This window comes from Microcebus murinus, chromosome 4 (assembly GCF_040939455.1).
Source record: "Microcebus murinus isolate Inina chromosome 4, M.murinus_Inina_mat1.0, whole genome shotgun sequence".
NCBI classification, from domain to species: Eukaryota; Metazoa; Chordata; class Mammalia; order Primates; family Cheirogaleidae; genus Microcebus; species Microcebus murinus.
In genome coordinates, this window is record NC_134107.1 from 87,961,240 (window position 1) to 87,974,331 (window position 13,092).

The 13,092-nt window shown below is 35.7% G+C and overlaps 1 protein-coding gene and 1 pseudogene across 2 annotated transcripts in view; one reads left to right on the forward strand and one right to left on the reverse strand.

Moving 5' to 3' along the window:
* The window catches only part of ATM (ATM serine/threonine kinase), a 127,325-nt gene that overhangs the window by 2,443 nt on the left and 111,790 nt on the right, over positions 1–13,092 (forward strand). For both annotated transcript variants that reach the window (XM_020286674.2, XM_076002486.1), the window contains exons 2-5: positions 1,002–1,103; positions 1,185–1,297; positions 3,022–3,167; positions 9,209–9,373. In XM_020286674.2, the coding sequence (XP_020142263.2) occupies positions 1,032–1,103; positions 1,185–1,297; positions 3,022–3,167; positions 9,209–9,373 (496 nt within the window). In that variant the 5' untranslated portion in view covers positions 1,002–1,031. The remainder of the gene's footprint in view (positions 1–1,001; positions 1,104–1,184; positions 1,298–3,021; positions 3,168–9,208; positions 9,374–13,092) is intronic.
* Positions 6,425–6,956, reverse strand: LOC105876120 (high affinity copper uptake protein 1 pseudogene; annotated as a pseudogene).

Below are 13,092 nucleotides of genomic sequence, written 5' to 3' on the forward strand. Positions count from 1 at the left end.
TTGGCACTAGTTCACTCAGATATTGGCTTTATTATAACCTCCTCTGAGATATGTTCCCTGACAATTTATCTAAAACGATCTTCTTTAGTGTTATTTTCTATTATTGTATTTTTGTTTTCTTTGAGGCATATATCACAATTTGGAATTACACATTGATTTATCAGTTTACTTGTTTATTGTCACCCTCTTCCCCTAGATTTGACTCCATAAAGATAGGATTTGTGTCTATTTAGTTCATTATTTATCTAGCTATCCCTGACATAATACCTCAGACACAGTAGGTGCATGGTAAATATTGTTTGCGTGTATCAGTGATTGAACATCTTCTGTTTATGTGGATAATACTGAACTGTTTTGGTTTCTTCAGAGTAGTCTTTAAGAAACTGTAGAGGAAAAAACAAATTCACAAAAGTCACAGCTTGAAAAAAAGGTCAAGTTTAGGGCTGCCTCTTCCTGGATGTGTCACATGTTCAGTAAGTTGTGATTACAGGCATGGGCCACTGAGCCTGGCTTAATTTCCTTTTAAAGCAGGAATGTGACTTTCCTCCTATTGTTATGTATTAAATGAGAACCTTAATGCCAGTTGAGATGAAAGTGCTAGGCAAAGATAAGTAATTTAAGGTTTTGGCTGAACAAAATGACAAGTCACTACATACAAGCAAGGGTGCTTCTAAATAGTTCATTGTCAATGTTAAATCCTTCCTTATTCTTTGCCTAGCTGGTTTCTATTTATCTTTCATGTGTCAATTTAAATGTCATGTTTCTTAGGTGTCAGAGCAATAAAGTAAATTAGACTTTTCTTTTTTTTTTCTGCTACTGCAAACAAAGCACACATTTGTGTGTTTTCGAGCATTATTTTGATGTATTTTAAGAAAATCTCATTTTAAATATGAAAATGTTCAGAAAAATCACATGCCTTTGATCATAGTGTACCTCTGGTTGTATAGTTAGATCTAACTATTAATACCACGGTCTAAAATAATTTTATATATATTTTATAGGTAATGATATGTATCCTGAAATTCTGAACCATGAGTCTAGCACTTAATGATCTGCTTGTTTGCTGCCGTCAACTAGAACATGATAGAGCTACAGAACGAAAGGTAGTAAATTACTTAAATTTAATCTTTCCTTGAATCAAGTGTGTGATTATTAACTCATTATTGTTTATTTTTCATTTTCAGAAAGAAATTGAGAAATTTAAGCACCTGATTCGAGATCCTGAAACAGTTAAATATTTAGATCGGCATTCAGATTCCAAACAAGGAAAATATTTAAATTGGGATGCTGTTTTTAGGTATTCTATTCTAATTTATTTTAACTGTCTTTATTTTTCTCTTTCATTTTGATTTCTATTATGATACTATTTTTGTGTGCAAGTCTTATTTATTTTTGCTCCCTGTATATTGTTATGCCTTGCATATGAAGTTGGCACTTAATATTTATCCAAAACATAATTTTTGAAGGATATTTATATAGAGAGCTTAAAATTTTAATAATTTGTTCAGTAAAATGTCTTAGACACATTTCAGTCAAGATTGAGAAAGAATTCCTTTCATATCAATTAGTTCATAAGACTATTTCAAATTAGAGAAAAATACTAAGTTATAATCAATGTTTAATTATTCCTTTGACCCCTTTAAATGTTGCTCTTATTATAAGTAATTTCCATGTGTTAAATTTCAATAAAACAAATAAAAGATGAGAATATGTCCACATGAATTTGGTTAAAAAAACAAAAAAACCTCAAGCAATGAAAAGATGATTGTTAGACAGGAGTGACAAACAAAGTTGATGAATTTTTACATTGAGACATAATTTTCAACTATCAAGTCCATTTATAAATAGAAATAGATTGTAAGGCTTAGGAAAGATGAATAAAATATTTTAAATTATGGTAGAATACTTAGAGTATTAAATAAACTTGAAACATTTGTAGTCAAGAGGAAGTGTTTAGTTGTCCTTGAGTGTTAAGAACAGATAATCTATGTTATTTTTTAGCTCCTTTTGGTACTAGCTTGATTTGAATGCATAAAAGATAAAAATGGCCGGGCACGGTGGCTCACGCTTGTAATCCTAGCACTCTGGAAGGCCGATTCAGGTGGATTGCTCGAGGTCAGGAGTTCAAAACCAGCCTGAGTGAGACCCTGTCTCTACTATAAATAGAAAGAAATTAATTGGCCAACTAATATACATGTAAAAATTAGCTGGGCATGGTGGCACATGCCTGTAGTTCCAGCTACTTGGGAGGCTGAGGCAGAAGGATTGCTTGAGCCCAGGAGATTGAGGTTGCTGTGAGCTAGGCTGACACCATGGCACGCACTCTAGCCTGGGCAACAAAGTGAGACTCTGTCTCAAAAAAAAACAAACAAGATAAAAATGCATACTCCTTTTCTCTGATTACTTAGTTTATAGTTTATGTTAGATACCACAAGTACAGTTATTACCTGAAGATGAATACTATTTTGTATTATTTTACTTATTTATTTACTTTAAGTTGCTGTTTTAATGAATACTATTTTCTATAAGCTGATCAGATAGGCCAAGTATATATATGCACCTGGCATACTCCTGGCTGGTCATGAATATCTTCTAGGCAGGATTCATTACCTGCCTAGAGACATTACCAACTGCCTCGGAAAGAGGTTGGTGATATACAGAATAACAGAAAGAGTTTAAAGAGGATTGAGAGCCGTTACTAACATTCTTAGCTTTTAATGATAAAATGAGAAAGCAGGCAGTAAAGCAGTAGAAAATCATGGAAGATTAAAAGCTTTGCAGACCAGACTTTATTTATTTATTTTTTTTTTTTCCAGGAACTGTACAGACTTTAGAGACTTTAAATTGTTGTAGGAGTTATGCCTGGAAAGAGACATTTAATTGTTTCATTTAGCCAGTATATTGATCAAAGTAATGTGGCTTAAAAAAGGCTCTTTGTGATGGCATGACGGACTTCTTGAAATTATTTTAATAATTTAAGCATTTAATGAGTTTCTGAAATTGCATTTTCTTTTCTTGAAGATTTTTACAGAAATATATTCAGAAAGAAACAGAATGTCTGAGAACAGCAAAACCAAATGTATCAGCTTCAACACAAGCCTCCAGGCAGAAAAAGATGCAAGAAATCAGTAGTTTGGTCAAATACTTCATCAAATGTGCTAATAAAAGTAAGTGATACTTTATATTATAAATATATGACTTAAGAGGTTATTTGTTGAATAAGTTTGATCTGAATATGGTAAGATAAAAGTTGAATGCTAACACTAATTTCTGGTATATATAACAATTTTTTTTTAAATGGCAGAGTATCATCTCAAAGTATATAACAATTTTTAATACTACAAGTTCAAGTATTTGGGGGAATTTAGGCAAGCATAGAATGATAAAATCTCAAATTTGAAGGAATTAAAAATTATTATTTTAATTACCCAGTCTTGGATCCCCTATATACATTCCTAGCACTTAGGTAGAAGTAGTCTTAATGATTAAACATACCTGTGAGGCTTGCTTTTCCATCTTTACATAGCATTAAGAGTATTAAAAATCTGTCTTCTTTTATTACTGCTTCTACCTTCTGAGATGATATAAAAAGATCCTAATCATTTTTTCAATGTGACATCCTTTGAGTTATTTGAAGGTAGCCACTCAATTTCCTCTGAGTCCTCTTTTCTAAAGTAAATAGAACTACTTCTTTCAGCTTATGTAACCTATGTTTAATGCCACTCTCCTTTGAATATTCTTCAGTTTGATTATATCTCTCAAGTGGTGGGCCTCCATCTTTTAGGTGTATTCTGGTTGATACAGAGTGGAGCAGTACTTGCATATCTTTTATTCTATACTTTTACTAATTCATTGTAAAATGAAATTAGCTTGCTTGACAGTCAAAACCCACAATCTTTTTTTCTTTTTTTTTTTTTAGTTGTTTGGCTAATTTCTTTCTATTTATAGTAGAGACAGGGTCTCGCTCTTGCTCAAGCTGGTCTTTTTTTTTTTTTTTTTTGAGACACAGTCTCACTTTGTTGCCCAGGCTAGAGTGAGTGCCGTGGCGTCAGCCTAGCTCATAGCAACCTCAATCTCCTGGGCTCAAGCAATCCTGCTCCCCTCAGCCTCCTGAGTAGCTGGGACTACAGGCATGCGCTACCATGCCCGGCTAGTTTTTTGTGTGTATATATATATTTTTAGTTGGCAAATTAATTTCTTTCTATTTTTAGTAGAGATGGGGTCTCACTCTTGCTCAGGCTGGTTTTGAACTCCTGACTGTGAGCAATCCTCCTGCCTCAGCCTCCCAAAGTGCTAGGATTATAGGCGTGAGCCACCACACCCTGCTAAAACCCACAATCTTAATTAACATTGTGCTTACTATGATTGAAGGGAGAAAAACAACCAGATCTTTTTTTTTTTATTGCTCCTAATAAGCCAAATAACTCCCATCTTTAACTTGTACAGTTGATATTTTGAAGAGCTGATATTTTTGACCAAAATACAGGATCCTAGTAAGCCTTTGTAAGGAAGTGGGCTTTACACAGTATTGAAAAGCTAGAAGCAGAAATGTTTGTTTAGGGCCTCCTGGGCTTAGACTCTGTACCAGTGGTCCCCAACATTTTTGGCACCAGGGACTGTTTTCATGGAAGATAATTTTTGCATGGACTGGGGGTGGGATGGGGTGGGGTAGGGGATGGTTTTGGGATGATTCAAACACATTACATTTATTGTGACCTTTATTTCTGTTATTACATTGTAATATATAATGAAATAATTATATATCTCACCATAGGTTGGGGACCTCTTCACAGATAAGAATGTGGCTTTGTGATACCAACTTTATTTTAAGAATCAGGAAAGCCCAAATGTTGGTAAACATTTTGTAGAAGCATGCAGGTTATTAGTGAATGATGTTTCAGAATGGTGACGTGAGAGTCTAAAGAACAATGGTTTAGCAAATTTTCCACCTCCTCTGAGATGTCAGTTTGTGTTGATAGCCGCAGCGCTTGTCAGAGACTCCAGAAGAAACAAAGGAAAGCTACACTGAAATACCCTGTGCCTGCTTTTGCTCTGTGTGGTAGCCTTGTATCCAGTAAAATATTGTTGGCTAATGACATTAGAATCTTAATATGTACTTGATGAGTGAGTGAGAAATATATCATGCCAGTTTTGTAGCCCATCAGAAAAGCTTGCAGCTTGTATAGTAATTTTGCCTTGTAGTGAAAAAACCTTTCAATTGCAAAATTAACAATAGAGATTACGTTTGAAAATATGTCAGTATGTTGGCTTCCAAGAAGAGTAGGTGAAATTATCCATGAAAGATCATTTTTTTCAAAGTAAAATGCCAATGGTTTTATTTTAAAATATCTATTTTCTCAAATTGATTGTCTTTTTTTTTTTTTTTTTTTTGAGACAGAGTCTCGCTTTGTTGCCCAGGCTAGAGTGAGTGCCGTGGCGTCAGCCTCGCTCACAGCAACCTCAAACTCCTGGGCTCGAGTGATCCTTCTGCCTCAGCCTCCCGAGTAGCTGGGACTACAGGCATGCGCCACCATGCCCGGCTAATTTTTTTATATATATATATCAGTTGGCCAATTAATTTATTTCTATTTTATAGTAGAGACGGGGTCTCGCTCTTGCTCAGGCTGGTTTTGAACTCCTGACCTTGAGCAATCCGCCCGCCTCGGCCTCCCAAGAGCTAGGATTACAGGCGTGAGCCACAGCGCCCGGCCTTTTTTTTTTTTTGGACTGGCAAGTTCATTCTAATCAAAATGTTAAGTGGGAACACATGTTGATGAGTTAGCCATTTGAAAATACACACTCTGCAAGCTCTAGCCCTGTATTTAGTCTCAAACCACTCTTCTGCACAATACAAAGATTTTGGTGCAACACATCACACCTAGAGAAAGGCACAATGTATCTCCCACTCATTAAGTCCAAGGACAGGACCTTATTTTCTAATGTTAAGTTTGAGTTCTGGGTTTAGTTGGGCAAGAATTTCCCTCAGCTGCCATTAATCCTGGCTGAAATTAATCCCTTTCCATCACTCACACAGGGAAAAAAACCACCAAATTCACTTACTGTCTGTTTAACAAAATCCAGAAGATTAAAAAGGAAGCAGATGATCAAGTCATTGAATAGAAAGCTACCTGGATTAGACAAGAACATATAACTTAGATCTAGAATGATGGGGGAGGAAAAGACATCTTATGGGTGGCTTCTCCTCAAGAGATATGGGAATTTCAGCTTATTAGAAAAAAGTTTAGGAGGTTACCACTTTAGCTCAGAGACTGTAAACTAAACTTCTGTTGAGCAGGGGCATGTGTATGTGTGTGTGTGTGTAAAGAGACAAGAGCAAAAAGGGACGATTGAACCAGGAATCACATCTTCCAGTCCTGAACTGCTTCCCATTGCAATCAGTAAGACCACGCCATGGAGTTTGACATTAATGGCAATGGTCTGTGATGTCCACTACCACTGCCTTCTTCCAGCTGAAGAGAAAGTATCCTGTACCAGCCCCTGCTGCTACGGCAATGCAGAGGTACCCATTGTAGATCATGAAGATGAGCATAAGGAAGTAGCTGATGACCACCTGGATGATATGCAGCACTGTTTGTAGGAGGTGGGGAAAGCTCAGCATCTGTTGCCCAACAGTTTTGTGGGTCTCCATAAGGATGGTTCCATTTGGTCCTGGGACAGGCATGGAATTGTACCAAATGCTGACTTGTGACTTACGCAGCAAGCTCTCTCGGGCTATCTTGAGTCCTTCATAGAACATTACTAGTAAAAACACTGCCACAAAAGTTCCAGCCATTTCTCCAGCTGTATTGATTGCCAAACCAGAAAACAAGAGTTCCACATTTTTAAAGCCAAAGTAGAAGGTCATAGGCATCATCATCATCATGTTGCTGTCTCCTCCACCATGGGAGTGTGAGGCTGAAGTTGTTGGGTGATGGTGAGAATGATTCATTTTTCCAGGCAAAGTTGACGGTCAGCAGAAGATTCTTCCGAGGTTGAGTCCAGCCACTGGTGCCTCCCTCTCAGAAGCTTAACCTCACCCTTTCACGACTCCTCAGAAGCCCCGAAAGATCATTTAAATAGTTGAAAAGTGGTGTTTTTATTTAAGGCTGCCTTTTCTTTCAAGTTTGACTTTGTAACCTAAACGTCTTTAACCTCATGGCGAGTTACTATTACCTCACCTCACTTCTTCACTTGTTTTTTTTCAAAAGGTTGGAGGGTTGATGGGAATTTACACACATGTTCAGACTTTGCCAGGCTTGCTTAGCAATGGTATCCAAGGTATGAAAGATAGATTAGGAAAAAAAGGAGGTGAAAGGTAGATGCTGGGAAGGAACAAGTAAGAAAATATTGTTCATTCCTTTATGTTAGCATTTGTCTGCTTTTGCACAGAGCCTAGAGAATGTAAAACCTAGTTGTGAAAAATGTTAAGTTCCATTGAGGTTCCATAAAGTCTCTTCAGGCAACTTGGCTGTTCTTTTAAGACAAATTTTTTGGAAAGAAAAATGTCAGCATAATTCTTTTTTTTTTTTTTTTTTTTTTTTTTGAGACAGAGTCTTGCTTTGTTGTCCAGGCTAGAGTGAGTGCCGTGGCGTCAGCCTAGCTCACAGCAACCTCAAACTCCTGGGCTCAAGCGATCCTCCTGCCTCAGCCTCCCGAGTAGCTGGGACTACAGGCATGCGCCACCATGCCCGGCTAATTTTTTGTATATATATATCAGTTGGCCAATTAATTTGTTTCTATTTTAAAGTAGAGACGGGGTCTCGCTCTTGCTCAGGCTGGTTTTGAACTCCTGACCTTGAGCAATCCGCCCGCCTCGGCCTCCCAGAGAGCTAGGATTACAGGCGTGAGCCACCGCGCCCGGCGTCAGCATAATTCTTAAAACACTTCTCAAATTTGGCAGAGGAAAGAAATAGATTGGGAAAAAGGACATAGGAAAATATGATTTTGTCCTAATACTAATTTATGTAGTTACTCAACACATTTTTATTGGACATTTACTATCTGGGCAGTCACTGGGCTTTCCATGAGGATATAGAGATTAATTCCTTTCCTTAAGGATCTAATAATACAGTGGACATTATAGAGAAAATGTTACAAGGACTGTAAGAGAGAAATGTACACGATGTTATAGTAGAAGATCATGTTTGTACATTGTCGTTATTGTATATAGTTGTATGTTTAATCACTGGTCAGATGCCTAAAATTATGAAATAAGCCTGGGGTAAAAAAATGATTCTGTAGTTATGTCAGTGTATATTTTGTATTGATTCTGTAGTTATGTCAATGTATATGTCAGTGTTTATTTACCATTGATACTTCTGAGTATAATAACTAGTCTCACCATAAGAAAATCCTAATCTATAATATATTGTGATTTACATAATGAGTTGTGCTCTGCTCATAGCTTATAACAATAAGTATGTTACAAAAAAATAAGTATGTTACATTCAATTTGAAGATTAAGTCAATACTGAAATGTGATAACATTTCAGCTGTGATATCAATATGCTTTGCTGAAAATAATGATTAAATTATTTTTAAATGTAATTTAGTTGCCTTCAAAATATATGTGTATCAATGCTAAATTTTTATAATCACAAATAAATAATATACTGTTAAAATTACACCCTTACATACTTGTATGCCATAAGTGCTGTTATAGGACTTGGAAGTAATTTTACTTTTAAGGATAAATATTCTCCTGTAATGTTACGTTATTCTAATAAATTCATTCTTCATAGAGATTGCCAAGATACTGTGGATCTTGTTTGGCATAGTGCCAGAAATTGTGATTTATGAAGGATATGACTTTTTAAAGAATGATTGTTTTTGCTGTATATTCCTATAGAGGTCAGCAAACTTTTTCTGTAAAGGGGCCAAATAGTAAATATTTTTGACTTTATGTGTCATACAGTTGTCTATGTCTCAATTGCACAACTATGCTGTTTTAGCACAAAAGCAGCCATAGACAATAAGTAAATGAATGGACATGACCGAGTTCTAGTAAAACTTTATTTACACAAATAAGCAGCTAGCTGATTTTGTTTTGGGGCCATAGTTTGCCAATCTCTGCTCTGTGAGAAAAAGGATAGTTAATAGTTACTTCCCAAATGGAATTATTTAAATAGTTGCTATTCCAAGTGTCCTTAATTTATTTTTGTTAAAATTTATATGTACTTATTTGTTTGTTTACTTTATTTCTAAACAGGAGCACCTAGGCTAAAATGTCAAGAACTCTTGATTTATATCATGGATACAGTGAAAGATTCATCTAATGGTGCCATTTATGGAGCTGATTATAGCAACATCCTGCTCAAAGACATTCTTTCTGTGAGAAAATACTGGTGTGAAATATCTCAGCAACAGTGGCTAGGTATGTTTTGATGGTTGTTGTTTGTGAATTTTCCTTGTGAGATAAAATTTCACCAATAAAACCACTTGGAGTCTATCTATATCCCCCATATGACCTCACAGTTTAACAGTACTTTAGTAAAATTATATGGTTACAAAATCTGACCCTTAATTTTCATTTGTTACATATGTATGTCCTGAATCAAGTCACTATAAAGTATTAGGTGCCTGCTATTGGAACTAAAATTACAGCGTGAAAGATGCCATCCCTGTCCTTGAGTTGACACTGGCAGAAAAAAAACTAAACCAGAAATTGTAATGCAATCTGATATAGATATGTTTGGGTACAATAGGTACACAGAACAGTGACACCTAAACTCAACCATGATTAAAGTAGAAAGGAGAAAACCAAGAAGAGAAAAGTATTATCATTAAAGTGAAAGCAAAAGAGTTTCAGGTTTGAAGAGGTGTGGTGAACATTTTAAATATTGTAGAAAGGATAAGACACAATAGTGTCCATTAGATTAGGCAATTAGCAGGTTACTAGTAAGGTAATGGAAATAAAATATATTAGAATAGAATGGATTAGAGTAGAATATACAAGACCCAGTGACTCACTAGTTATTTAAAATGGGTGCTAGGGAGGAATCTGGTGGTGTTGCCAGTTTGTAGGTGAGAGGTACTGAGAGACCACGAAGGAAGGAAGTTCCGGTCAGGGACTGAAATATTTCAGTTTATTGATTTCAAAGGTAGAGCAATTATAGGTCTGAGAATGGATTGAAGTGTGATTTGGTAAACATGGTGACTTTAAGCCAAATTTCAGAGTCTTTTATAATGCACCAGCTCTAAAAATTAAAAACTCCTCATTTTCATTGAAAAGTATTTAGGCTAGATTTTGCTAACTAAATTAAAAGATATTTGTATATATTCTTTGTAGCCAATTTATCATTTCAGAATGAGATGTATATATGTAAACCATAAAACCACAAACTAAATAGTACCCTCACACCTATATTACACTCTATGTTTCTACATGAATAGCAGCCTTCTCAGCTGTTGCACTAATTTCTTAGGAGTCATTTGGAGCCTTTGATCTTGCTCTGAACACAAGGCAGGCAGTGTCTGAAACAGGGTCCTCAATAAGCCTAGTGGCAGGCTTCAGAGAATAGGCCAGTGATAACTAAGGTACTCAGCCAGATTTCTCCCCAATCTGGCTAGTCATATTTAGAATATGTGGGTATTTTAGATTATCACTTATAACCATGGCTATCACTGAAACAAAGATACTCCTTCCCTTAGTATCCTAGATTGTATCATCTAGCATGTTCTCTGAAATACTCTTTTTATTATTAAACAAACTACTGTTACTTCTTTTTGTTTTGTTTTTTTGAGATAGAGTCTCACTTTGTTGCCTGGGCTAGAGTGCCATGATGTCAGCCTAGCTCATAGCGACCTCAAACTCCTGGGCTCAAGCAATCCTTTTGCCTCAGCCTCTCCAGTAGCTGGGACTACAGGCATGTACCACCATGCCCACTAATTTTTTCTATATATTTTTAGTTGTCCAATTAATTTCTTTCTATTTTTAGTAGAGACGGGCTCTCGCTCTTGCTTAGGCTGGTTTCAAACTCCTGACCTCTAGCAATTCGCCTGCCTTGGCCTCCCAGAGTGCTAGGATTACAGGCGTGAGCCACTGCGCCCGGCCTGTTGCCTATTTTTATTAACATATCTTCTCTGGAGAAATGTCTTTTCAAGTTCTTTGCCTTTTTTTTTTTTTGAGACAGAGTCTCACTTTGTTGCCCAGGCTTGTATGAGTGTTGTGGTGTCAGCCTAGCTCACAGCAACCTCAATCTCTTGGGCTCAAGAAATCCTACTACCTCAGCCTCCAGAGTAGCTGGGACTACAGGCATGCGCCACCATGCCCGGCTAATTTTTTCTATATATATTAGTTGGCCAATTAATTTCTTTCTATTTATAGTAGAGATGGGGTCTCACTCTTGCTCAGGCTGGTTTTGAAATCCTGACCTTGAGTGATCCTCCCACCTTAGCCTCCCAGAGTGCTAGTGTTACTTCTTATAATCAGCCTTTTTGTAAAAATATGTTTTTACTTGGCTTCCTTCTTTGAAACTTGCTTAGATGAGGATTCTGTTAAAGAAGTAAAGGCTATATTCAAAATATGTATTTGGTAGATGTGGTAATTAAAGCCATGGTTATGGATGAGCTTGTAGATGGCCTAAGACTGAGTCAGCATTTCCATATAAATTTTGGAATCAGTTTATTGATTTCTACAAAAAAATCTTGCTGGGATTTTGATAGGAATCACATTGAATCTGTTGAATAATTTGGCAAAACTAGATATCATAACAACATAGACTCTTCCAATCCGTGAACGTGATATCTCTCTCCATTTGTTTAGGTCTTTTTGATTTCTTTCATTAGTGTTTTCTAATTGTCAGTATACAGATTTTTTTATTGTAAATTGACAATTTATAATTATATAATCATGCAGGTTTTGCATATGTTTTGTTAGATTTATACATCAGTAATTTGTAAGTTGCAGTTTTTAAAATTTTAATTTCCAAATTGTTCAATGCTATTATATAGAAGTATAATTGATTTTTTATATTGACCTCGTATCCTGGGACTTTGCTAAAATCACTTATTAGATCTAGGAGCTTTTCTATAGATTCTTTGGGATTTTCTATATAGACAGTCACTTTGTAAGTATTACAGTATTTTTTTCTTTTTTGGCTTTTATTTCTTTTTTGCGCCTTATTATATTGGCTAGGACCTCCAGTATGATTTTTTTTTTTATTTTGGTAAAATATACATAACATAAAATTTACCATTTTAAGTATTTTTAAGTGTTCAGTAGTGTTAAATATATTCACATTGTTGTATAATCTCCATCATCCATCTCTAGAATTTTTTTCTATACCCATTAATAAATAATTTCCCTATTTTCCCATACCCAAAGGTCCTGGCAGTTACCATTCTACTTTTTGTCTTTATGAATTTGATTGTTCTAGGTACCTCATTGTTATGGACTGAACTTTTGTGACCCCCCCCCCAAATTCATATGTTAAAATCTGATCTCCAATATGATGGTATTTGGAAGTATGGCATTTGGGATGTAATTAGGTCACGAGGATTGTCCCCCCATGATTGGGATTAATGATCTTATAAGTAGAGACCAGAGAGCTAATTTGTTCTCTTTCTGCCATGTAGAGATAGAGCTAGAAGTCAGCAATCTGCAACCCAGAAGAGGGACCTCATTAGAAACTGACCATGCTGGCACCCTGATCTGATACTTTAGCCTCGAGAATTGTGAGAAATACATAGCAACTTGAACAAAGAGACTCATATATGTGGAATCAGTATTTGTCCTTTGGCAAATGGCTTATACTTATCAAAACATCTTGTGAGGCTCATCTATGTTGTAGCATGTGTCAGAATTTCCTTCCTTCTTAAGGCTGAACAATATTCTATTGTATGTATCATTAATATATGCCACATTTTGTTCATTCATCCATTGGTAGGCACTTGTTTTTTTCCAACTTTTGACTATTGTAAACAATGCTTTTGTGATCATAGGTATGCAAATATTTACTCAGTTTCTTATTTTCAATTCTTTTGGGTATATACCCAGAAGTAGAATTGCTGGATCATATGGTAATTTTATATTTAACTATTTAAGGAACTAACATATTGTTTTTCATGGGTGCTGCATCATTTTACATTCCT